We start from the raw sequence: 26,873 nt of genomic DNA, 5'->3' as shown, positions 1-26,873 counted from the left end.
CCTCAGTGGTGACACCTGGGTCTTCCCGCCCCCACCACACACCCCTTCCTCCACCCCTGGTAGGAGGGAGGATCTGCCTTTTCAAAGGAAAAAAATTAAAGGTTTCACAGAGTGCCTCAAGGCCCTTGGAGTACCTGAAGCATCTTTCTGGATTGCAACATTTTTCTTTATGAAATACTCTCTCACCAACAGCCCTGTGGAAACAAGACAAAGAAAACTAGCAATTCAATGGACAATATTGTATTTATTGCACAAAGTTCCCCTAAAATTGGGAATGGTTATTATAATACAAGTGCACATCTTGGGAAATATATATATACAAAAACACAAAAGATAACAAGTATGTACATTTTGCCCAGCATATTACACATACCACCATCTACATAATTTAGAGGAGACCGAAAACAAAAAACAAACAAACCCTCTTGAAACATCTAACTTAACTAACGGGTTTTAAAAGGCGAGATTTAAAATCCGGCTTTGGATTTTCCCGCTTTTCTTGGCAGCCTTGCATTTGCAGGCTGCGGTAGAAAGACATTTGCTAGTATGTATGTGTAATACACTTAAAATTTATTCTCAGCCTTAAAATTAAGACATATTAATGGACATTGGGAATATTGCAAAAATCAAAGAGATTAGTTTTGCATATACATTGTTCTGAAAAGCATGATACATTAAGAGGTCAACACTACAGTGCTGTTATAGTTCCCTTTTTTAAAAACAAAAAACAAAAATCCAAACAAACAGGTGTATGTAGTACCTTGATTCTGCATGTACCATAAACAATTATCAGTCACAGGAAAGCATGCCATCATGCTACAATGTCTTTTGCACAGTAACCATTCCAGAAATATCATTCGGACAAGCATAAAAAATATTTATTCTTGCATCTCAAATGAACCCAATGCTGGGGAGAGATGGGTAGCGTTTGGTTATCAAATGCCTTTGAAGGCATGTGAGAGACTACATCTATGGCAACACTTATTACTGCTTGAATAGAAGATTTTATCAGGCCGCCTTACTGATCCTACATGCAACTGCACTTGCAAGTCGGTTTGTAGGATTGATACATTGGAACACCACACTTCAGAGTGTCAGCTCACCTAGGGAGCAACTTGAACGGCTGTTTCTGAAACAGCAAAACCCACCATCAAGTGATGTAGCCTAGCAGCTGCGCACACTGTTGTAAAACAACGCAGAAATGGATGGAAAGGAAGTGTGGGATGAAGGACAGGAGACATCGTATGCCACCATTAAATCTAGGAACAGTGCAAATCTTGGGGTTCTGGGGTAAGCAATTTATTAGGGAGGAGGTATTGCTCAGCAGCAGGGCAAAGGTTTTGAATGGAAAGTCCCCAATTCAATCCCTGCCATTTCTACTTAAGGATCTAGAGACAGAGCGCAGCAAGACCTCTCTCTGAGACCTTGGGAGACTCAATTCCAATCGGAATATAGATTACTAAACTAAGTGGACCAAAAGTTTTGATTCGATATGGGCTAGCTCCTTCTGTCTGAAATCCCTATGAAAGCATAGCAGGGCATTCTTGGTCCATTTGTACAGGATGCTTCTTCAGCTGTGTGACAACCCCTGCTCTATATGGTGCAGCTGTCAGATCAGGGCGCACAATTGCAATCTTCAACCTATGTACCCATGTCTAAACACTTCAGCCTGAAGAAGCAAAAGCACTTGTGCAAATGCAATAGTCTCAACCGAAGGTGGCGTGAGACTTAAATTACGAAACTATTTGCAGGATTTAAGCGGAACCAAAAATCAGCCGGGCATGCAATTGTTTCCAGGACTGCAATTTTCACCTGCACAGAGAGCAAACAGTTAAAAGGTCTGGCATGGCAGGTGTTATTTTAGTAAATGAGGAAATATATACTTTTAATTTTCCCTGTGGGATGACATATGAAATTCAGAACACTAATAATTAAAATAATTAATGACGAACATATGGTTAGTGGTGCTAGATGCTAGGAAAAATGAGCCCGCATGTCCCAATATTCAAAGTGAGGTAGTAGAGCCTGCTCAGAATATTATCTATTCATCTACTTATATGCATGTCTTATAAATTATGGCTCCCTCATTAGAAATATTTGATGTTATTGCTTAATCAAGGATAAAACTATGAGGGGGAAGGGACTACATAGCTACTCTTTTTTATTTAAGTCAATTATTAACAAACATGGTGGCATCATCAGAGTAGCTTCTACTAAATGATGCTGATGCAACTGTTAAACTGTGGTGTAAAACAAAATCTGATGCTTCAAAACAAAATTTGCTTAAGTAGTTAAGGGCAACATTTTTTGAGTACTCTTATTCTGTATCCAGTTTTGGCTCTTATGGTATCCATTATCTCTCTTTCATACTGAAATCTGCAAAATTTAGGTTTTATGAAGTTAAGCACCTGAATCACCTAGATATTAAAGGACCTGGAGGGCAGGTAACTTTTATTTATTGAGCTTCAAACAGGACAATATCAAAGTAAATAAAGTCTTCTGTGTGTTTGTGTTTTAAATCAACATTAACAAAATGTGGGAGACAAATTTCATTTAACATTTCCTAGGCCAAATGTTCTGTTTTCTGGAGTACTTAGATAACAACACAACATCAGAACAACATCAAAAGCATAATGTCAATTACACACCCAAATTATGGTAAAATGAGATGTGTTTCTTGGCTTGAACACCCAGACATCATATCCACGGGGAAATGCCTGCAGATACATTTCTGAGGTGAGTGCTATTAGCAGGCTACGATCCAAGTCCCTTACCTCCATGAAAATTGAATTTTTTCCCCCAGTAAAAGAAAGAAAGAAATCTTCAGCAGCCTCAACTTTTAGCACGGAAATGGTTAAAACTGTTACAAATAGCTGTAGCTTTGTTGTTATTTGTTTTAAATGCTCTCCTAATTTGTACCAAGTAGCCAGCTGGTTCTATTCTCTTGTATAAACAGTAACAGCACTGCACATGGTTATGGAGCAGTTCTAACCTCCAGTAATCCTGTGATTTTAACAGTTTGCAGTTAAATGCATTTCAGAAGTTATTGCCCAAGCCAGCCCTCCAAGTTCTAGTGTCTTCGCTAGTGATCCGAGTCTCTGGTCTTTTACTTATTTTTTTATGGATGGAAGGAAGGATGGATGGAAGGAAGGAAACAACTTCATTTGTTTGCACATCGTGTATTCAGTTGCAGAGGCACACAGTCAAGTCAGCAAGCTGTTCAGCCTATTTGCCTGAGGGCAAGAAAGAGCCCGGACAAGAACGGTTCATGTTTGCTTCCTTGTCTTCCACTTTATAAAAAAATAAAGTTATTGTCTTTGCCCTTTGGTATTTTAGAGCAGAATCTGGGCAACGTAAGGAGAGTGGGTGCTTGCTACAGCTGCCAGTAAAGGGAGGTCACTGGATTCAATCCTGAAAGAAAGACAGATGGGCATTTTCAATCCAAGCTCGCAATCTCAATATTCCGCAGCTTATTAACATGGCGTAATATTTGTCTCATGTCAAGGTACCTGCACTTAGACTATTAAAACATCAGCAGTTGTATGTTTAAAAAGAAATAAAGCCTTTGAACTGTCAAGACACTCCAAATATATTGCAGTAGCCCATATGCATTTATATAATTAAAGAGCATGCTAATTTATATCTTAAACACACATGACCAGGTTGTTTGTCACAAGCAGCTTTCCCTCTAGCTAGCGACAGGTCTGTATTACTAAAGATTTAATTGTTTCCAGCTGTCTTGGGACCCAAAGTTAACTGAAGCAAATGAAAAAATTCCAGCAGACCCAATGAATCTTAGATTAGACCCTTGGGTTGAAATTTAGATTGCATTCTTAAAACTAGGTGGGAATTAACACCTCTAGAACTTTCCCCTCTAATTTCTCAACAGGCCATCTGTTACAGACCCTCCTTGTCTAAAGTCTATAAAAAGACTTGCTTCTTCTGTAAGGAGGTGGTGTACACTTTTCGCTAGGCAAACAGCTGCTAATCTTCAAGCACCACCTCTCATTGCTCTTGGAGGACAGCAGTAGGCTAGGTTTTGATGGGTTTGAGGTTTACAGCACAATCCTATGCATGCTTTCTTCAAAGAGCAAGGAAATGAGAATGGAATTGTTACCCTAGTTCAGGCATAGGCAAACTCGGCCCTCCAGATGTTTTGGGACTACAACTCCCATCATCCCCACCTAACAGGACCAGTGGTCAGGGATGATGGGAGTTGTAGTCCCAAAACATCTGGAGGGCCAAGTTTGCCTATGCCTGCCCTGGTTGCTGATTCCACGCACAGCTGGAAAACTAACTTATTTCCTAAGCAGGATGTGCATTAAAAACTTTCAAGTTCTGAAGAATTCTGAAGCTGGGTAGAGTATGCTTAAAATGAGAAGATTGCTGCTTATAGTACAGCCTTATCAATGGCATTGCTATTTAACAATGAGCAAAATCTTGACACGAAATAGCCCTACAGCTTCGTCTACTAGTATAGGCTGTGTGTTCAGGATAAGGTTACATAAGAGCTGAGGACAAGGAAGCTATATGGACCATACCCCAGTACCACTCCCAGCTCCTTCACATGCACTCGCATCTGGCCTTTGAGATATTCAGACAACATTTTGCTCTTGAAGTACAGCTCCTGCAATCGATCTTCAAGGTGCATGACACACTGGAGGCAAAAGAAAAGAGAAACAATGTCACAAACCAGTCCCTAATCTCAGTCAAAATGACAGTCCATCCAACCATGCTACCTTCAAGGTACATCAACGTAAACACATTTTGAGTTTATTTCATGAAAACAAACTAGTACAGGTCTATGCCCGTTGAGGAGTTAGATCAAAATACATCTTTCTTTCCTTCTTACGGAAGTGACTGATTAGATGTTAACAGGTTATGTTCTCTTTGGGCCTTTATTATCTACTGTAACCAGATGGCTATGTTGTTGAATATAACCATGGATGAGCTGAAACAGGGAAATGTACGTGTTGTGGAAAAATTTGCCTATGTGAAATTTATACACACTATTTCAGCAACTGTAATATTTTTATTTTATTTTAAAAATACATAATTGTACAGTGGTACCTCGGGTTACATACGCTTCAGGTTACAGACGCTTCAGGTTACAGACTCCGCTAACCCAGAAATAGTACCTCGGGTTAAGAACTTTGCTTCAGGATGAGAACAGAAATTGTGCTCCGGCGGCGCGGCAGCAGCAGGAGTCCCCATTAGCTGAAGTGGTGCTTCATGTTAAGAACCGTTTCAGGTTAAGAACGGACCTCCGGAATGAATTAAGTACTTAACCTGAAGTACCGCTGTATATTACTTGTAAGCCCTCTTAGTAGAATTTGTATCCTGAATGGCAGGATCTGTCTGTCTGTCTGTCTGTCTGTCTGTCTGTCTGTCTGTCTTTCTGTCTATCTGTCTATCTGTCTATCTGTCTATCTTCAACAGGAGTAGGGCCAGGAAAAAATACCCTCATTCTGATTAGGCTTTGTGATTTCATCTTGCCTCACAGGTTGGGTACTTACAAAATTTGGAGATAAATTATGCTTGTAAAGCTGAAGAGTGGAATGAAGCAGGTTGGAGACAAGGTTAGAAACTAGCACATCCTTCCCGAGTTTATTATCGGTGATTCGCCTCTGGCTACTGGCCACTTGTACTGTCCATTTGTCCGTGTCTGCGATAATGCAGACAGCTTCTGCAATTGGTTCATCCAGAACAGGGTGCTAGAAGGCAAAGAGAAATACGAGGTGTAAGCCACAATAAACATTGTGAACAAATAAATACATTTTTTCTGAGCATCAGTGGAATTTGCGAACACTCCTTGAAAAAAAAGTAACCTTAGCATGAAGACTTGGAAGAGTTTAGTAGTTGTGCACGAACTTTGCCACATGTGCTTTGGGCTAAATCCTAGCACTATAAAATATAGCGATTAAACTTTCACTGCATTCAGTGCAGCCAAGAACCAGGATCCTAAGAACTGTGAAACTAGCCAGCATGCCCACGGAGCTTATGGTTCTAGAACAGCAGTTCCAGATGCCACATGGCAAGCCATTTCTGCAACTTCTAAGGCAGTTTGTGATATGGCATGAAACCATGGAGAAAAGCAAACCCTTAGACGTGCCTAAAATATTGTTTGAATTTCTGTGTGTGTGTGCACACGTGCCCTCTTCTGATGTATAAGGAAACTTCCAAGTCTCACAGGTTACTGAAGAGATATATAATTTAAAATCCTGTAACTTTGCCTACGAGGCAAACTAGTTAAAAGCGCAAAACATCTTAAAACTGTTTTGCCCTTTTCTCTTTGCAAAATGACCCCCTGCTAATTCTGCATTTCTCTCTGGTCTGAGCAAGTAGGATCAGTTTAGATATGGCTCAGTTAGCTTCTACTTGATACTGCAAGAAGACCAGCAGAGGGTGCAAGGAAACACTTATGTAATAATGGCTTTGAAGTATTTTTCATTTGTATTCTTTTTAAAGTTACAGATAGGTAGCCGTGTTGGTCTGCCATAGTCAAAACAAAAGAAATTCCTTCCAGTAGCACCTTAAAGACCAACTAAGTTAGTTCTTGGTATGAGCTTTCGTGTGCATGCACACTTCTTCAGATACCTTTTTAAAAACACATGTACAAACACAGATTAAGCATGTCTGCATTATTCAGATTTGGGGTCCTCAACTGATTTAATTTCCAATATTAGAAAAAGAATGTGAGCAAACAAGGATACTTTTAATTTTCACAGCTAAGGTACAATATTCTCTATGTATATTCCCTATGACTATTACTGATGTTTGAAGTTAAATTATAGTCTAGGAGGAAAACAGTTTTCTCTCTTTTTTGGTATAAAAAGGGGGTGGGAAGCATTCATTTCAAGTAAAATGACACAGTACTTCTAGAAACAAAACGTTAGTTTCTACATCCAGTGTACTTTTGATCTAAAGGCTACTGTAACACCAAAAATGGTTGAAGGATGAGTTTAAGCCAACTGTTTTTCTTAAAAAGCCATTTAAAATAGATATTTCTATTGAACATATATTGTAATGTTCAATATATATTGCCTTCTTAATAGTCCATTATTAATTTTATATGTTGGTAATGACATTTTTTAAAACAATTTTTTAACCATTTATCATTTTCCCCCCAGTGATTTGATAAGAACATTTTAAAAATCCCTTTGTGGATGAGATCAAGTGGGGAAACAGATAGCTTGGAGGTCTTAGGAGCCAGAAAGTGATGGCAGCAGCCATCCTTTTGCTTGCCTCCAGTCGCTCACAGTATTGGTGAACCTTTGGTCCTCCAGGTATTGTTGGACTGTAACTTCCAGTTAGCATAGTCATTGGAAGGTCATGATGGGAACTGTAGTCCGGCAATATCTAGAGGGGACAGAGGCTCCCCACCCTTGTGCCTTCCAGACTTTTACATGGACACTGCATTCAGCTCATGGCTAAATCAGATGACAAGATGGCTTACAAGGCAAGGTGATTTTGATTCTAAGGGATCTTCACCGTCATAGAACTTAGAGGCTCAGAAATTTGACCGCCGACAGGAAAAAAGGCATCCCCAATGGATTTGTGCCAATTTCTAAGAACATTATATCCAAAAGACTTAAGGACAACAAGCTTTTTCTAGTTTTGTACCATTTACTTTTTAAAGTCCTTTTATTGGGGCCTTATCGTAATCTGATATTGAATGGTTTTGTTTAACCCAACTGGCTGCAAAATTAACAAGCAGTCTGTCAATATTTTATTGTTTGTTTATGTATAATTTAAGAGGCTTCCCAAAATGTTAATCATGGTACTTCCATAACAGACTCCAAACTACAAAGGATATTGGCAGCAACCCTCCAACTCATAAGTCTCAAAAACTGTCGTTCTATACTGCATAAAAGTTTCTCATCTCTGTGACCGTTAGGAATCTTTGTTAAATGAGAATTGTGGAAATCAGAAAAGCTTAACAGAATTACAACTTCATTCCTATTCCAGCAGGCTCCAGAAATATATCCTTTTGTTGACTGTCAAATATAAATTCATCTGTTGGATATAGTTTAAATTACCTGTACCGCATGCGACAAATCTGACATCAAACAGTGTCTCAGTTTCTCATCATTTCCTACTCCTTGCAAAACAAAGTCAGGTACGTAAGATGAACAGTAGCCACCTAGCAAGGACCTTCCAAAATTGGCAATACTGGGCTGGACAGAGTTCACTTCAATTAATTTTGACCTGAAAGAAAGGTATAACATGGGCATGTATACTACAACTAGCACTGTTTTCTCTCTATTTCAGTGTGCAATCTAGTGCACAGTTTATGTACACTTAAGACCCTCTGCTTCAGTGGGACAGGAATCACGTAAACCACAAGGCTGGATGGCAGTCTTTGGGGGGAATCGTTTTGTCTTCATTGTTGACCCAAGGGTAGAAGATGTTAGAAAACGGGTTGAAAGAAAGTTTCAGTTTGAGGACAGGATAAAGTACAAACACCTAAACTATATGAACCAGCGCTGAAACTAATAATTGTAACAGTTTTTGTTCCCTTAGTCAAGTGCTGTTCTTTTAATAGACTTTCCTAAATTAGCAGTATACTCCACAAAGTGTGAAAGGTAATTAGAGCCTCTTTTAAGTTGCAGCCTCAGTGAAATAAGCAACTCTTACATTGCTGCATTGCTTAAATTAATGCCCGGCTGGGGGAGAGTCCAGCTGAAATAATCAATGCTCTATCACTTGCATGATGAAAGCATACGGCTGGATCCAGACTAAGTTATGCTTTACTCCTACTGAAATGCATAGGTGCAAGTTAAGTCAACGGGTAACTTAATTCCCATTGACTTCAATAGGGCTAAAGCAAGACCAAAGTAGACTGGATCCATCCAATGAGATTACAATCTATTTCTATAATATATACACAGTATTTTCTGTCCCTAAGATGCCCTGTTTGCCTTTTTACTCTAATGCCATTGTTTCATAGGAATGTAATACATTTGGCCTAATCTCGGTAAGAAATACTTACCCAGGAAAAGGTATGTCCTCTTCTTCTGCCCACTCTTCTTGCTCTGCTCCGTAATAGTTACTGTTTATTCTGGCCACATCATGCGCAGCATCTTCGCTTTCACTGTCGCCAAGGGCACTGTCTGAGCTCTCGTTTCTTGGAATGTCCCAATCCACACCTGGGTCAGCCTTTTTCTCAAAGTTCTCTCTGTCCCCATGGGGGACACACGTAGAGATTTTGTCTCTTTGGTCCTGCTCTGCAAAGCAGTTTTTGCAAGTCTCTTGTCGAACAGATTCCATAAACTTACAAAATTCGCTGGGGGGATTTTTGTTCTTTGTACACACTTTGGGGGGAAACTCTAAGCTACTGCTAGGATCTAGAATGTCTGTTGTTCCTTTTACTGGAATATCATCAATAGTCCTGTTTTCTACTGAACTCTCCTCATATTCATCAAGGAAGCTTGCACTTTCTGCACCATAAGGGGTCCAATTCTGGATCTCTCTGGCAACCTCAGGAAACGCTTCAGGCGTATTCTGATCTCTTTTTTGGTCCTCAAGGGTTTGTGTTGCTTCACAGTTCTGATCAGCAGGTACTCTTTCTTCAGCATCCAACTGGTTGCTGTGCCTGGCCATCTGCTCCACTGCTGCTTGACTTCGGAGCTCGATATCCGAATCAGGTGACATGGAATCTCCAATGAGGAAGGTCACCTTTGTTTGAGCCTCAGCCGTGCTGCAAGGAATTGCATCCGACGAAATTTTGTCAGGAGGCTTCTTCTCTACCATTGCACTTGTAGATCTCATTACTTCAACAGCCTGATTAGCAGAATCTAATGATTCCTCACTCCTCCATGATCCACCTGTTGGTTCCAGTCTGGATTCTGCCAACACGCAGGTTTCTACTGAGGCTGATCCTAAGAAGACCTCTTTCTCTAACTTTATATCCAGGCAAGAGGTCATTGTTTCTTTGCATTGCTTGACATCAGCAGGTCTTTCTTGGCAGTCAGCAGGTGCAGCCCTGCATTCATCTGAAAGAGCCTCAGCCTCCACTTTTGAGATATTCTGGGTATCTTCTCTTTCCTGTCCTGAAACAGCCTCTGTATTTTGGGTAGGGTTAAGAGGGCCTTTGCAATATTTACAGCTGCAGTTAGAACTCCTCGTTTCTTCAGACTCTTGAAAGGCTAAATTGCTTCTGTTCTTGTGCATTGTGACCAGCACGTACTCCGTTTCCTCTACTTCCCCTTTCTCTAGTGTGGTGGTGATAACAGTGCCAGGCATCACTATGGCTTCATCCTCTCCATTTTCCAGAAGATGAGTCTCTTGCAGTTCAGAGCATCGGATGAAGTAAGTGAGGAAGTACAGCAAACGTTGCACAAGGTCTTGTCGTTTGCCAACCACAACTGTTTTTGATAGTCTGACAGGTGACCCAATAGCTCCATACAAGTCTCCTACAGGACGGAATATAAAAGTAGTATGATAATTACACAAAACATGAAAAAATACAGTGTCATGGCTAAAAACTAGATCCTTGAAAATTTCCAAAAATGGACAATAGGCTTATGCAGATTTATAAGATTTGTAAATTATTTGGTTGGAATGGCTATGCAAACTTTATCGGCAAAAATATTCTACAGCCCTGCCCTATTTAAAAATAACACCAAATCAGAGCCAACTCCAAGAGTGGGATGTAAAACCATTCAATTGAAATAAACGTCAGCCCTGTTCATATGAGCCTTTGCTAAGCGGGTATGTAACAAAGGCTACAATTCTAAACAAAATTCCCTAGAAGTAAGCTAGCTTGAAGATAATACACCTTTCTTCTGAGTAAGCACTCATAGGATAATACTGAAAAGGCCTTAAGGAATGTCTTTCAGAAAGTAACTTTTATGAGGAAAAGAAAACGCTTCATCCCAAAGTATGAATAAGGGGTACACGGAAGAAACAGGAAGAAGGCACAAGTGGAGCCACTGAGGAGGGAAGGGGGAATATAATTACTTAAAAGGCAGGTTTATTTCTTATTTATTTTATTTTATTCAGTAGAAAACTGTTGACACAGTGATTTGTTACATTGTTTTCCTTTAACTACACTTCTACTCCACTGGTTTTCTATTACAGTATAGTCAACCATTTAAAATTTTTGTCCTTAGAATAAATATCCAAGTGTGATTTCAGACATACCCAACTGTGCCCACAATGGATTGTATGGATGAGATTTCGCCAACATGTCCACACTTTGTGAGGAATGCTTTTCTAGAAAGATTCTGATGGGCGGCTGGCCATTTGGCATGACGGTTGGGACCCAGGCTAGATGGTTTGTCAAAATTGCAGTCAGAAGAGCTGGTAAAAATCTGTAAGGAAAAAAAAAAAAAGACCATTCACAATCCAAAATCCCACCTCACGGTTCTTTTCCATCTGGTTTTGTAAAGGGAACCCCATTATGCACTAATCACGCCTCTTGTTGTGGTAAAGTTTGAATCAGGGATGCTGGGTCAGAGGGTGAGGAGTCTCATGCACACCCACAACTCCCATGCATAACAACACTGGCTTCCCAATTGGGAAGGAGCGACATATTTCCAGTGGAAATATGCAGACATAAAATGAAGGATTACGTTGCATCTTGTACTAGAGTTTTACAAGCTCCCTAGAGTGCTTAAACTGGGGCTCTTGAATAAAACTGCTACGCAGTCTGAAACTTATTTTTGCTCTGCCGTGTTGCCTTTTTAAAAAGCTTCCAGTATTACTATCTTTTAAATGTCCTGCATGTAACCCAGAATGTTAAACCTGACAAGTGTTTTTTGATCTGCAAGGCGGAAGCTAGATCACAGCTTGCACGGTGCCTTGGCAAGAAAACCTTATTATGCCAAACCCTGGATTAGCCCCCTGAAGTAGTTCTTTTGAAAGATGGCCATAGTATTGCACTGTGCTAATTTTATCATGCTTTAATTTTTGATAGTTTAGAACAGTGTTTTTCAACCTTTTCTGGGCAAAGGCACACTTGTTTCATGAAAAAAATCACGAGGCACACCACCATTAGAAAATGTTAAAAAATTTAACTCTGTGCCTATATTGTCTATATATAAAGTAATTCTCTTGAATAGGAATCAAATACATTGCGGACTGTTCTCTGCTCAGCGGGGATCGATCCGCTGATCCCCGCTGAGCCGGCGGATGACAGCTCCGCCTCCGCTCTGTGTGCGGAGAGGGAGATGTCAGAGCCCCGCTGCTCTCTATGGGGAATCGGATGAGAGCGGACCGCCAGTCCGCTCTCATCCGATCCCATCCGATCTGATCCCCACCCAGGACGGATGGAAAATAGGGTGGACACAGTCCGGCGCCCACCTAGTGGGTGAAAATTTGACATTTTTTTTAAAAAAAATCTTCCGAATTTTTCAATTTTTCCTACGGCACACCAGGCAACATCTCGCGGCACAATAGTTTAGAAGGCAATTTCAACATCTGGCAGCCAGTGACTTCGTAGTATCTGGTTTCAGTGCCGTTTTGAAGTTATAAGGTTTGGCAGTTTGTCTCTAATTTTCTTTTCTGTTCAAGCACATCTTCAGTCTGTCAGTCAGCCATCAGGTCTCATTGGCTCAAAGTCTTAAAAGGAGGCCAAAGTTTCAGACTTCTGTTTTTGTTTTTGAATACCATAGCAACCAATTGTAGTTGCGAACACAGCATAATTTTTACTTATAATTGTTAAAAGGTTTTAAGGAATAAAATATTTTTTCCTGAATAATATTTTTATAAGATGAGATGAAAGTAATTCTTCACTTAAAGCAGACTTTTACTCTACCAAGGATAGGGGCTCAGCATCAGACAATTGTTATTTCCCAATCATTAATGGCGCTATTAATATTGCCTATTAAACATTTTTTAAAATACTAAAAACTACACCTAAGTTAATTAACAAATATTTTAGATGCTAATTAATGAAGGATGCAATCTATACACATTTAGTTGGAGCAGGTGCCATTGAACTGAATGGAACTTACATATGACTGCACATGCATAGGATTCAAATGCCAATACATTAAAGCAGTCAAAGAAAATTAATTTTTGTGGATTTCTTATGTATTTTCACCAGATACTGTTACTGAAAATATGTCTCTGGATTTTGAGATTAGGCATCTTCTGTTTCCTTCATGAGGTTTGCAGCTTTTTATAATAACAAAACATTGTTACAGGTGGAGCCTTTACTGAGATTTTGATTCAATTAGTAATAGTGTCTATTATCCCTTTGGTTGGAATGGTCTCCACATATTCCCGCATGCCCTTTTCACCACCCACGTCCTCCCTTTTCATTATACATAATACTTTTTTTATTCTTTACTTGGGACTACAAGGGAGCATGGGGAAGGAAATCACCTCTTGCCACTGTCTATTTTTTTTTTTTTTACTATTTTGCCTTTAATGTTACAACAATAAAAAAACCAATAGGAGAAAGATGAGAAATGCTTTACTGGTTCTTGGAGGCTTGTTCCATTAAGAAAATAAATTCCTTCATAAAGCGATGGCAGAGCTGGTTCTTCTCAGGCATTCCTGACATCATGGTAAGCCAAACAGGTTCCGCAATCCGTGGCATGGTGTAGAGGTTACAAATTGTTGTTCTAAAGTAAAAAGAAGAGAACAATAGGTTACCAAAGTGACACATCTGTTATAATATATGGCTCCAAGAGCCATTTGTGCCAGGAAAATATGTTATTTGATTAGCAACTGAAAAGTATACAATGTCCCCCAAGCCACTCCATGGCTTTCGGAACCACCTATAATTTAATGACATAATGTCTCTGTCTCACTCTCACAAAACGTTCCCTTCTGTCCACTCCAATATCTCCAAGTGTTCTGCATGTATCCTTCATTGTCAGGTCAAGCTCAATGTGTCTAAGACTGGTCTTCTCTTCTTTCTTCCCTTGTTCACGTCCTTATCCACTGGCAGCCATCCTTTCGATCAGGCACATACCCCTGTCTTTCTTTTTGATTTCTCTTTCTCCTTTGTTCCTCATATTCAGTCTCGCTTAATCTTACACATTCCTATGCCTCTTCCTTTCTGTCCCCAGGGCAAAAGCCAGGTATAGGCAAACTCGGCCCCCCAGATGTTTTGGGACTACAAGTCCCATCATCCCTGACCACTGGTCCTTTTAGCTAGGGATCATGGGAGTTGTAGTCTCAAAACATCTGGAGAGCCGAGTTTGCCTATGCCTGGCAAAAACCCTTGCCTTGTGTCCTGGTCATTTCTTGCCTTGTCTACCACAATCTTTGCCTCTCTGGCCTTCCATTTGCTTATCCAGCATTCTGTTATCACAGCCGTTCCCTCACTACAATCATGTGACACCCCCCTTTTAAATCCCTACGCTGCCTTCCTGTCTGATCCTAGATCCAGCACAAACTTCTCATTCTTACTTTAAAAACTCTCAAAGGCCCTGCCCCGCATTTCTCTGCTCTTACCTCGACATACCCGACTGTCCCTGTTCCTCATCCAGCTCCAATTCACTGCTAAAGACTCACCTTCTTCACAAAGCCTTCAGAACAACACCTGAGGTCCAAAATTCTACTTTAATGAAGCTGAACAACACTTCATTGAAATAACTGAATACAGTGGTACCTCGGGTTAAGTACTTAATTCGTTCCGGAGGTCTGTTGTTAACCTGAAACTGTTCTTAACCTGAAGCACCACTTTAGCTAATGGGGCCTCCTGCTGCTGCCGCACTGCCGGAGCACGATTTCTGTTCTCATCCTGAAGCAAAGTTCTTAACCTGAAGCACTATTTCTGGGTTAGCGGAGTCTGTAACCTGAAGCATATGTAACCTGAAGCGTATGTAACCTGAAGCGTATGTAACCTGAAGCGTATGTACCACTGTATTCTCCCCCTGTTTACCTCAGTCTCCACGTCCCTTTCCTGCCACTGTTCTCTCCCTTTGTGAGAGAGATAGAAATACTTTTTTAGATAGAAATACCTTCGGTTTAGGGAACTCTCTGCCCATTCTTTGTAAAGTATATAAACAGAACTGCATATTTTAGTTCAACAAATTCACCTGAAGCGTATTTTAAAAACAAACCCCAAATTCATGGAAATTCCCAATTCTGTGGGAAAAATTAGAGCGTGGAAATCTCATGAGTATCCTTATTGCAGCTTTTAAACTACAAAATGTCACCCTGTTTCTATGTCATTTATCCCTGCATCACTATAATGTGGTTTAGGTTTGGCAAGAGGGAATTGCCTAACATCCTATTCTTCTAATCATACTGCACGGGTCCCCTTATCTTCAGAGGTTAGTGAAGGGCATTTTCCTCTAAGCTCAGCGCTATCAGGATGGACATTCTTCAAACAGCAAGCCAAAGGCTGCTTACAGAGAAAGGAGTAAGGTCCCACAGTAGTTGCCAGAAATGATGACTCAAGTCTTATTTTAGAAATAGCACCACAAGTCTCATTGTAACTGCAGAAGTCCTGGATACAAGTGCATTAGAGCTTAGAACAGTTTTTAAAGATCCTTACAACTGGGAAGGCATTTCCCTTAATCTATTACTAGCGAGGAAGGCCTGTGGCTCAGTAGAAGGGCATCTGCTTTGCAGACAGAAGGCCCTAGGTTCCATCACTGGCGTCTTCAGGTGGAGACGGGGGATAACCTTGCCTGAAATGCTGGTGGGCCACTGCCAGCCCGTGTAGACAATACTCAGCTAAATAGGCCAAAGGTGTGGCTCAGAGTAAATCAGACATTCCTCAATGGAACTGCGTGGCAATAGAAGACAAAATCACCTCTTTAATACATATTAATTTACTGGATTATGGTTTGGGCACTGGCTTTGATGGCTTTAGAAAGAAGTTTGACAAATTCATAGGATAAGTCGATCGATGGCTATCAGGTGCAACAGCTAAATGGAGTCTCCATGTTCAGTGGTAGTATGAAGTTCAAGTGAAGGGCACACAAGTGAGAAGAGCTACTGCCTTAATGCCCTTGCTTGTGAACCTTCTTGTGAGAGCATCCCTAGGTTGAGTACAGGCTTTGTTCCACAGACTACTAAATATTTCACAGACAGCTACATATTGTAAGGGAAAAGGGATGTGCTAACTAAGAGCATATTTTAGGATAATGTTAAATGGGATTCAGCAGCGTAATTGCTGAGGGGCAAAAAACCCACATTTTTTAATCGAAAGTGTCATAAACGAGAGACTATACCAAAATGATTGAATAAGTAAGAGCAGTGCTGCAAGTGGCCTTCAGTGTCACAAAAGCTTGCAGTTTCCTATTTGCTGGCATCCACACTTCAGACCCATTAAAATCAGAAGAAACCAAGCTTTCCGTAGGATTAACTTTCACCCCTTGTACTTCTGTGGTCAACCCACTGAACAGACAAAGGACAAACGAGATACCAGCTGAGAAAGCACCTTAGGAGAGCTTTAAATGTGGAACCCAACTTTTGCTTCACAAAGGTTCGGCCGACCTTAAAAGCCTGAGGTGAAATCTAAAGTTCAAACCAAAATGAGCCTTCTGGGTTCTTGTTTAGCAACATCAACCCCCACAGAAAGCTCTCTGGAAGCTGACTCAATTTGAACTGTGTGCATGTGTGTGAGAGGAAGGAAGCAGTTTCTGTTCCGATACCAAGATATTAAACTATTTGTTTTCGTTGAAGGGCTAGCTCGAGTCTTGTGACTCGTTATTTACTATTCTGGTAACCGTGGCTGCATCTGCAACTGATAGTGTTTCCTCAGAGAGAGATCAGATTCCGCTGGCTGCCTGCCAGCAGGCATGTGACTGCAGCAAAGGGAACCCTCAATGCCAGACATGTAAGTAATTGCACTGAACACGAGGGTGAGGATTAACTGCCTTTCAGCTCGGCAAATGGGAAAAGGCTTTTTCATTTCTCCCTGCAGTCTCCCGATATACAAACTGCACACACACATTTTTCACCCCTTTAAGGCACTGCTAATGCTTGTGGTCAACAAAGGAGGTTTAAAGACTCTCTCAAGGCAAATCTAAAAAAAAATGTAGTATAAACACCAACAACTAGGAAACACTGGCCTGTGAGTGCTCCAATTGGAGAACAGCCTTTACTAAAGGTGTAATGGGCTTTGAAGACGCTCAAACCCAGGACGAAAGGGAGAAATGTGCTAAGAGGAAGGCACGCCTGGCAAACCCTCACCGTGATCAACTCCTGCCCTGAAACCTATGTCCCCACTGTGGAAGGACGGGAGCATCCAGAATTGGCCTCCACAGTCACATACAGACTCACTGTTAAGACTGTGTTCATGGAAGACAATCTTACTCGGCTACGAGTGAGAAGAAGAAGAAGAAGAAGAAGAAGAAGAAGAAGAAGAAGAAGAAGAAGAAGAAGAAGAAGAAGAAGAAGAAGAAGAAGTTGTAGCCAGAAATTATTGAAGGTCTGAACCAAGTCCCATATACAAAATCCTTGTTCAGGATTTTCAACTTCCTCAATTCTGTATCTGCATCAGCATCTTAATGGGAGTCTAGGAAATCTCACTTAGGAAGCTCTTTATTCCAGTAAAGTGAAAACGGGCCTACACTTAGAAATCATTATGGGAGTCTGAACATTTGCTGAGGATTTGTAGCCAGCCCCATGGGCTTCCAGGGGTACAGAAAGAGAGTCTGTCCCTGACAAAGTGAGTACTAAAGAAAACACCACATGGCACTTTTCGCAGTTACAGAACTACATAGTGTTGTTGTTTTTTTAAGGGCCATTAACGTTTGAAGGCAGCGCCACATACCTTCCCCATCAATCTCTGTAGTGACATACTGCAGATTCAATTCACAATGCTGGAAAATCCTGTCGGATATTTTCATGGCACAGAGAAAAACTTTGGGTTCTTCCCACCCCTGGTTACCGCATTGGTCAAAATTGTTATTTGGAGAATAGAGCTAAAAGCAGGCTTTCACATTCACAAAGTGGTTCCCTTGCAGCAAAATATAAATTCAGAATTTCCCACTTTGGGCACTGGTGTGGGGATGTGATGCTTTAACCTACTCAAGTGCAAATTGGATTGAAGTCTCTCATTCATTTCCAAAACAGTTGAAAGCAAATTAACCCATTCACTCTCTTTTGCAATGCTGATCACTGCACTGTTTTACTTGTTGCGGGTGAGAGGAAAAGGGCCCCTAATTAAGGTGAGTGGAGGGTTTGTGCAAGAATAAATGCTACCACATATGCACCCTAGGAACTAGATATGGGTAACCACACCCTTTGTAGCATCCTTTGGTGCTTTCAGTGACTGAGATCCATAAGTGGAGCCTGTTTTTCCATTTGGGGGGGGAGAGTGAGAAACTCCAGGTATTTGCTATAACTGTTCTGGGCCCAGAGTGTTTTGGCCCAAATCCTTCCTTGGGGGGAACTTTTTTATGTTAATTTTAATCAAAAACAAGGGGTTCTATCGAGTGGCTGTCTTTTCTCTCATGGACTAGTTTCTCTCAACTGTGGCAACTGAGTACATGGAAATGGGGGGTCACAAATGTAAATCACTCAGCTGCTTCTGTCGCTCACAGACTTCTGGACTATGGCCAGTGTATTTGTGGACGAGCAGGTTATGAAGACTCCTGCTCTGCCTACTGGGCCACAGTGCCAACATTTTAACACTGACTGACTTCTAAGCATTTTCTTTCTCACTGCTATTGTTCAATTGGGATCCCTGTTCCCTGGGCAGGCCCGCTTCTTTTAGCGGTTGCAGGAGAGAGTTTTCATGGACTTCAGAGAACTTTACCAATGCCGGTAAAAAACTGTTTTGAAACTGGAGAATAAAAAGGGGTTTATCCATCCATTTGGTTAATGAACTAATTTGTTCTGCGCTCTTATCTCTTAAGGCGTCTGCTCCCCCTTTAATAAATAGCTTATTTTGGAAGGGAGTTAAAGGCATTCAAGGGGCCAGGATATGCACAACAGATCTTTCCCCCCTCCTCTTGGCACTGCTGCTCTGAAAGAGTTGCTGGAAAATGCAGAGGTGCCTAGCTAAATCACAGTGAGTCACACTGCACAATGGATTTTATTTTTTTTTAAAGTGAAACTCACTCAGGGTGCATTGTGTTTTAAAGCTCTGTGGACAAGGAGTGTTATGCGAATGTTATTCAGCAGCATAATCAACATTAATGCACTCAGTTGGCCCTCAGGGGCTTCAGAGAAACCAAACTCATGTGCAAGCAAAGTTGCTTGTTTTCCAGAGGAACTGCAACGTCAAAGAAGCCTGTGTAGCCTCTTGAGTACTAATAGTAGTTTTATAATGAATTTAAATGCTTTGTGCATTTATAATAACTAATAAATATGCAAGGTGTATCACAAGACTAGCAAGATATTTATTAATATCAACACTTCCTAGCAGGAAATACCTTGAGACTGGAACTGTGGCTCAGAATACAGCCTACATTTGTTTCTGCATTGGTGAGAAACAATAGCAGGGAAAGGTCTTAATTTTCAGGTGTAAGCAGAGGGGGCAGATTTCCTTTACAGCAGCTCTGAAATACCCTCAGTAGTTGGCTCGTAGTAGTTTGTATCCCAGGGAGTGGTATTTTCTTTAGCTCTCTTCAGTATGTGATAATATTTGGCACAAGCACACATTTTTAGGGAAATGTGGACAACGCCCCCCAAACCATCCCTACCCACTAATTTGCCTTGCCCAAATAAATACATTCATGTATACTAAAAATAGCCCATATCTTAATTCTAAGACGATCTTCCTTACAAGGCTATACAAAAATGCAAAGATTGTCTCACACAGGCCTACAACATCCCCTTGCATAAACAAGATTTAAACCTCGGAGGCAGCTTCTTTTAAAAATCTAATCAGCACAGCAAGACATCACATACTGTCAAGAAGGAACACTGCAAAGCTAAAAGAGCAATCAGATACGCAAGCTTTGGATGTGCTGTCAAAAATGTCTACATTCCAACAATCATTTATGAACGGTGCAGGCTTGTTCTAAAAATGAGAAAGCAGCACATCTGTAACTTGTACAAGGTGGTCTTGAAAGAAAGGGGATGGGTATACAAGATATCTAGTCAGCAGGATGAGAGAAAATCCTGTAGCTTTGCTAAGATAACATTCCCTACAGAATTACACAGGTGAACGTCTCCTTGTGGGTAGTGCACACCTGCATAGGTGGGCAACATAAAGGGGAAGCATGATTTTTTTCTAGGAGCCAGGCAAAATTCACATGCAAATTTTAAATTCAGTTTCTTTGGGGTGTTGTTTTTTTAAAAAAGACCCTGCTTTTTATTGCTTGTTTGTTTGTTGTAGTGCAGTTTGTTGCATGTTAATGTTCTGCTTGTTCTGCTATAAACCACCTCGGAATGAATTTCCATGAAGCACAGGACAGAAGTATTAAAAATATAAATTAAATGAAACAATAAATGATACTGAAATGCTGTAATAGAGACTTTGCATGGTAGGCTGCCAGAGCATTCTAGACTGAGTGGGACGGAAAACATAACTGATTATCCCGTGTGTAAAAGCACATAAAATAAAATAGCACTTTCACATAAGAATGCAGGTAGGTCACTGGCAACCTTTTGAATCACTGTTTCTTCAGTAAGGATCAATCTAGTTTGCTGATGCTTGAATGCGTCCCTATTCATTGTTTACTGCAAAAACTAACCCCATATATAAAGCACATAAAGAAGGGGGATATGTAATAAGAACCTAAAATATGAATTAGGGCTATAGGCCATTTGTTATACCGTTAAAAATAGTTGTACAATAATTTAGTTTTCTTTCCACTTTCTGGCCCAATGAAGTGAGTGAAACACGCATGTGTATAACATTTCTAAGCAGTCAGTTGGCCTCTAAACAGAGCACTGAAACTGCAGCTGGTATTAGCCACTGACGTGTGGGAAGCCAGCTTAAAGACCTGAGTTGGCTTTATCTTATTGCAAGTAACTGGCGATACTCCAAAATGTCATCAATATCATAAGCAAGAAAAGTATCCATTCTTCTTCCTTTAAAATGCTATCCCTAACACAGCATAGAAATGGGTTTATTTTCTCTCTCTCTGCTAGGTTATTAAATTTATTCTGCCAAACCAGCTGATATTTGAATCTCCATTTAATTTCAGCCTTTGGCCTCTTTCATTTTTGTTACAAAAAAGGTTGGAAGGAGAACCAGTGATTCTCCTGCTTCACATAAACAAATACTTTTTTTGCTGTGGAATTTGCAGCACTAAAACCCAACGTAGCACTAAAAAAAGGGGGGACTCAACATAGAAAATGCCTTGGCAACTAGCCTTTCCACACATTAACATGCTTAGTTAAAAAGTAATACCACCCAAAGGTAGTTTCATTTGTATGAATATATCCTGGATTTTGTGCACTCAATTATGCTGCTGTGGGACAATAGTTGCTGCACCATGGAAACCGGGGCATAAAACTGGAAGTGCACACAAACACACACACTCCCAACAAATTATGCAATCAACATGCCATGTGAATTGCCACGTATTTACAATGTGTTTAAAGGCTTAGCCAAGAGTCTCAGTTGTACAGTATAAAGCTGAATTGTTTTCTTCTTCCTAAAGCATATTCCTACTTTCACGTTGGAAAGTGATCCCTACTTGGATTTGCTCTGTGGGGCAAAGGGAACTATGCTCAAATTAATTAATGAAACAGAACCAAGAAGGACACATAAATCAGGGATCAAATGAATGCTATTCCTTCCAGAGGCATAAAAGGGAGGGAAAGAGCCTTCCCATGCCGAATCTCAACTGCAAACCAATCCAAAATGACAGCTGTGTGGGAGGTTGCAGTCAGTCCAGTAAAACTAGCAAGCATAGGGCTAGTTAGTGCATGAAGGGGTAAAGGACCACAGTTGTATTGTTACATTCAATTAGGTTACACCCCCTCACCTTCAGAGAGTGCGAAAGCCTTGCTACTTCTTTCCTTCCTTTACTCCCCCCTCCCATGTAACCAACAAAGGAGAGTGTTTGCAAGCTTGTACCCAAGCTTACAGCATGTGTTTGGAGTTATATTCCTTATTTTCTACCCAAATGTATTATCCTTGTTGCTGCATGGAACAATGCACGACTGAGACCTTGATTCTGTATGTGGTTTACTCATTACAAGATGGGTAGAAAGAGGGCAGCTGCTGCTGTGTGCAGATGAATGGGATAAAAAGGTTTAACAATTTATAGTCCCAATGCTGCTTATATTTGTCAGTTTAATATTCTGCTACTGGGGCTCACTGTGTGCTAATCCCGCATTCTGAATCCAGGCACCCAGCCATCTCACCCTCCACCCAGACATGGGTCCACAGGGATTCATATACAGTGGTACCTCGGGTTAAGTACTTAATTCGTTCCGGAGGTCCATTCTTAACCTGAAACTGTTCTTAACCTGAAGCACCACTTTAGCTAATGGGGCCTCCTGCTGCCGCTGCGCCGCCGGAGCATGATTTCTGTTCTTATCCCGAAGCAAAGTTCTAAACTCAAGGTAATATTTCTGGGTTAGCGGAGTCTGTAACCTGAAGCGTATGTAACCTGAGTTACCACTGTATTAATTCCACACAAGCTGTTTGAATTCCTTGCACAAACCAGGGTGGCAGCAGAACTGATAATACAGTCGTACTTTGGAAGTCAAACAGCTTAGTTCCCGAACGTTTTGGCTCCTGAATGCCACAAACCCGGGAGTAACTGTTCCCGGTTTGGGAACTATTTTTGGAAGAGAAACGTCCGACATGGCTTCTGTGGCTTCCAACTGGCTGCAGGAGCTTCCTGCGGCCAATCAGAAGCCATGCTTCGGTTTTCGAACGTTTTGGAAGTCGAACGGACTTCCGGAACGGATTCCGTTGGACTTCCAAGGTACAACTGTCTTAATAAATGCAATGCACTACAAGTATGCACCCCCTGTCCTTCAAATCTCTGTCCAAATCCTCTCTATACTTGACTATATCTGTGTACTAACTTCCTTGAAGTGTTTTTAAGTTGCACAAACAAATAGAACAGCAAACCCCTTTAACCTCTCTTGTCATAAAAGAACCAACTAAGCACAAGGTTGAAAAAAAGTATCACACTGATAGCTCCCAGGCACAGCAAGAGATCTGTCCTGGATTTCCAAAGGCACAGCAACCATTGCAGCAAGCTCATGACCATCAATATTTCAGGGGCAAAACTCAGATCTTAAACTATGCGGCCACTTTTGAACAGTTTGCTCTTGCCAAACAGCAATTTGTTCAGCAAGGATGTTGGCCATGAAGGAGGAAGCCAGGGAAAATTTCTCAAGGGCACTTCGGTACTGGTCTTTTAAGAGGACAATCTCTGCTAGGATGGTGGTCCACAGAAACGTGGCTCAAGCAAACATGAGGTGGCAGGAGAGCTTCAAGCTGAGCAAGGATTCGAACTGTGGGTTTCCACAGCAATGCGTGATGCTTTAGCCTCCACCTGGCACTGGGGGTTCAGCTACACAGCTGCAAGTAAAACGTTTTAAATGTGTTGTTATGTGCAATATACAAATGTGGCACTAGATGGCAACAGTGAGCTATGCAAAATTCAATACCTTCTTCAAAACGTTTTTTAAAAAAGCATTTTCACAGTTAGATTCCACCTGGTTCCCTTGCTGCTCTGCAGTGAACTAGATCTACAGATCTCAGCCGTGAGATGAAGGGCTTAAATGGAAAGTTTTTTCCAGATTTAGAAACCCTGAAATTGTTTCCAAGAGAAGCACTCAAATACTTGGCAACGACACACAAAGGTTTGAAACAAACTCACCTGAATTCATTTAAGGCATCCATAATCCTATTATATGCCAAACTCCTCTGGCTGGCATCAGCTGATCGACGGCTCATTTTCATAGCCTTGAAAACAATAGTAAAACATATAACTAACTTTAGGCAGGGCAACAGAAAATGAAAAACAAAGTCATGTGCTCTGTTCTATCTAATGTGTACCCGGACAGGCAAACAGTGGGTTGGTTTTTTGTTTTGTTTTTGTACCATGATAAACGTTGGCTGCTTTCCAAGTTTCATATCAAGGTAGAGATATATGAGGCATATGTGTTTGCACTGTCTTTCTTTTTCCACACTTTTGCTTGCAGAAGGCTATAAAGAGGTCCAAGGTTTCGCACAGAGACTCCTTCACTTCAGGAGCAGTGTTTAAACAGTCCCCTGAATTAATCGGCCTGCACCCAGCAGTAAACATCACTCATTTTGGTGATAGGATTTGTTCTAAGAGATAGGGGCAAAACTCAAGTTGAAGCAAGTTTCAGTTCTTAGGCAAAGCAGGAAATCCCACCTCTCTTTTTATTGTCTCCTGGAAGTGAGTGGTAAGGCTGGGGCTGTCAGATAGGGCCCACTCAAGCGCCCACCTTGACCTTGCTATCGCCACCCTGCCCCACCCCAATCCAGTAAAGCCACACAGAAGCCCATGTTGAAAGGGCAGCTCCGCCACATACTATGGCCAAAAGGATGTTCTCTACCACTGAGCTATGCCTCTTCCGCAGAACCAGTGTTACTGAATCTATGTGTGTGCACTTTGGCCCATGCCTCGTTCAGTTTGGTCCAGCACCCCTAATTTAAAACTAGTGTGACCTGCAAAACAATCTGGAAAAACCAAATGACATAAGCTTAAAGGTAAAGGTAAAGGGACCCCTGACCATTAGGTCCAGTCGTGACCGACTCTGAGGTTGCGATGCTCATCTCGCTTTATTGGCCGAGGGAGCCGGCGTACATCTTCCGGGTCATGTAGTCAGCATGACTAAGCTGCTTCTGGCGAACCAGAGCAACACACGGAAATGCCGTTTACCTTCCCACCAGAGCGGTACCTATTTATCTACTTGCACTTTGACGTGCTTTCGAATTGCTAGGTGGGCAGGAGCAGGGACCGAGCGACGGGAGCTCACCCTGTCGCGGGGATTTGAACCGCCGACCTTCTGATCGGCAAGTCCTAGGCTCTGTGGTTTAACCCACAGCGCCACCCGAAGCTTAGACGTATTAAAATGGAGATTCTGATTAGAACAGGGGCAAAACACAGTTGGTGGTGGTGGTATTTACCTGTTCTATTGCACTCTTCAGCTTGTTCATATGGCTCTCAAAAAGAGGGAAGTGTGAGAAAAAGAACTCATTAAATTTGCTGTTTTCTTCTTCATCCTTTGAGAGCGTGAAAATCACCCCAATCGCTATTTTCTTTTTCCTGACAATTCCTGGGCTCGGGCTGGAGCTGTCATCTGACAAGTTAAAACTCTCTTCCACTGACCTTTAGGGGGTTTACAAAGGTTGCAGAGTTAATGACTTCAGAAAATATCTCAAAACTATTTTCTTTAAACATACGGAAGTGAGCCCCCTTTCCCCAAAACAGTTGTTTCATTTTTAAACCACGTCTGCTATAGCTGATCTCGGAACATTGTGAGCATAGAAAGCTGCCTTATATCAAGTCAAACCCATTGGTCCATTTAGCTCAGTACTGTCTGCACTGACTGGCAGCAGCTCTCCAGGATTTCAGACAGGGGGTATTCCCAGTCTGCAAGTAAAACAGATTACAGGTTGTTCTGGGCATTTGCCAGCAATGGGCTGTGTTTTAAAAATCAGGGCTTCCTCTCTTTTGCTGTGCAGATGTATTACAAGGACAAACAACGAACTGTATACCACCATTTTCACAGAACAGTGAGCATCTGTCTCCCACCCTACATGAATTAGCTTAATCTCCAAGTCCTGCAGTCTACAGCGTGTGGCAGTCTAGCTTTGCTCACAATTTTGGTTTCATAACATGAAAAGGAGAAAAAAGCAGCTTAAACGTATGTCATGCAAATGTTCCTGTTCTGCAAAACTTCCAACATTAGAGAGATTCTTTTTGTGGCTTTATGAAGGAACCTACACATTTAGAACCTAAGTGCATTTGCTTCTCCCCGTCCCCAGGAGAAGCTGCTTTAGGAGGAGTGCTTTCTACTTGCCAGCTCATGTTCGCAACCATGAAGGGGGGACACAGCTCGGGAGGTAGCTTTGAGCGGAGAAGCGCTCCATGAGAAATAGTTTAACTACCCTCTTGCCCTGCTGCTACTTTGTTCAAGACCACCACTTCCTGGGGAGCAAGAAAGGAGAAGGAACCATCACGGTTTTGTGTAAATCTGAGTATAAGGTGAGGTTTATTCCTCCGGCGGTTCGTTGATAACTATATTCATTTCCTGATTACTTGTACTTGCATTTCACCATGTGATCTGAATAAATAACCCAATATCATGCGATTAGCATATGACTGATCCCATCACTGGGTTGCGTGCAGAATACTATTTTTGTGGGCAAGAAGAGCTCCTTCTGGTTGCAGATTTAACTGAGATGAGGAGGAGATTCCCGCCGTAGGAATCTGAATTTCCCTCCAAACTAAGCAAATGCACATATTTCATGTGAAAATCTGAAAGAAGGAAAAACCATTCACTACCAGCAGTAATGCTTAACTCACCACCTAGGGAAGACCCCATTCTCCAAGCTTGTCGTCTGGCTGCGGCGCCAGCGCCGTTGGTAGCTACTAGCACAACTTCTGTTTAGCGAAGAGCCCGGGGAGGGAAATGGAGTGATGAGCAGGCTGCTAAGAGACGCTGAGACAAAAGAGAAGGAAATTATTTATTATATTAAAAAAAACTCTTTGCTAGAAGAAAACCGCTACTTGGGTGATCATGTAATAATATGAACAGTATGGCCCAGTAGATAAAAACCATTAGCCCTTGGAGACTCGCAGAGAGATCTGTGAGAAGCAGGTCCTTCTGCTTCATCCCAGAAGCCTCACCAAACAAGATTTGTATGAGTGCATCCCCAGTATTGTGTAAAACCAAGGAGGTGTTTGGAGGGGGGCACGTAGTGCCCTGGGTGTAGACATGGTGGCCCCTTTACAGCACCCATTTCTGGGGCACTGTTGAAAGAGCAAGTGCATTCAGCCTATGGGAACTTGCTTCTGTGCAGAAGCTTTGACAGAACATGAGCTAGGGGCTTAGAC

The 26,873-nt window shown here is 41.5% G+C and overlaps 1 protein-coding gene across 4 annotated transcripts in view; it reads right to left on the bottom strand.

Annotated features, from left to right (window-relative positions):
- Positions 1–224: 224 nt before the first annotated feature.
- FNIP1 (folliculin interacting protein 1) overlaps positions 225–26,873 on the bottom strand; it is an 88,523-nt gene continuing 61,874 nt past the window's right edge. For 3 of the 4 annotated variants that reach the window (XM_081893104.1, XM_081893105.1, XM_081893106.1), the window contains 10 exons: positions 26,343–26,478; positions 24,941–25,142; positions 23,661–23,746; positions 13,428–13,574; positions 11,146–11,315; positions 8,993–10,415; positions 8,040–8,208; positions 5,517–5,714; positions 4,542–4,657; positions 225–3,411 (listed from right to left, as the gene is read on the bottom strand). In XM_081893104.1, coding sequence (XP_081749230.1) covers positions 3,333–3,411; positions 4,542–4,657; positions 5,517–5,714; positions 8,040–8,208; positions 8,993–10,415; positions 11,146–11,315; positions 13,428–13,574; positions 23,661–23,746; positions 24,941–25,142; positions 26,343–26,478 — 2,726 coding nt within the window. In that variant the 3' untranslated portion in view covers positions 225–3,332. Of the gene's footprint in view, positions 3,412–4,541; positions 4,658–5,516; positions 5,715–8,039; positions 8,209–8,992; positions 10,416–11,145; positions 11,316–13,427; positions 13,575–23,660; positions 23,747–24,940; positions 25,143–26,342; positions 26,479–26,873 lie in introns of those variants that run through there. The other variant, XR_014163837.1, reaches the window with a different exon arrangement.

The sequence above is a fragment of the Podarcis melisellensis genome (genome assembly GCF_964234715.1).
Source record: "Podarcis melisellensis genome assembly, chromosome: 2".
Taxonomy (NCBI): Eukaryota; Metazoa; Chordata; class Lepidosauria; order Squamata; family Lacertidae; genus Podarcis; species Podarcis melisellensis.
This window is presented reverse-complemented; position numbering and strand designations above follow the sequence as displayed.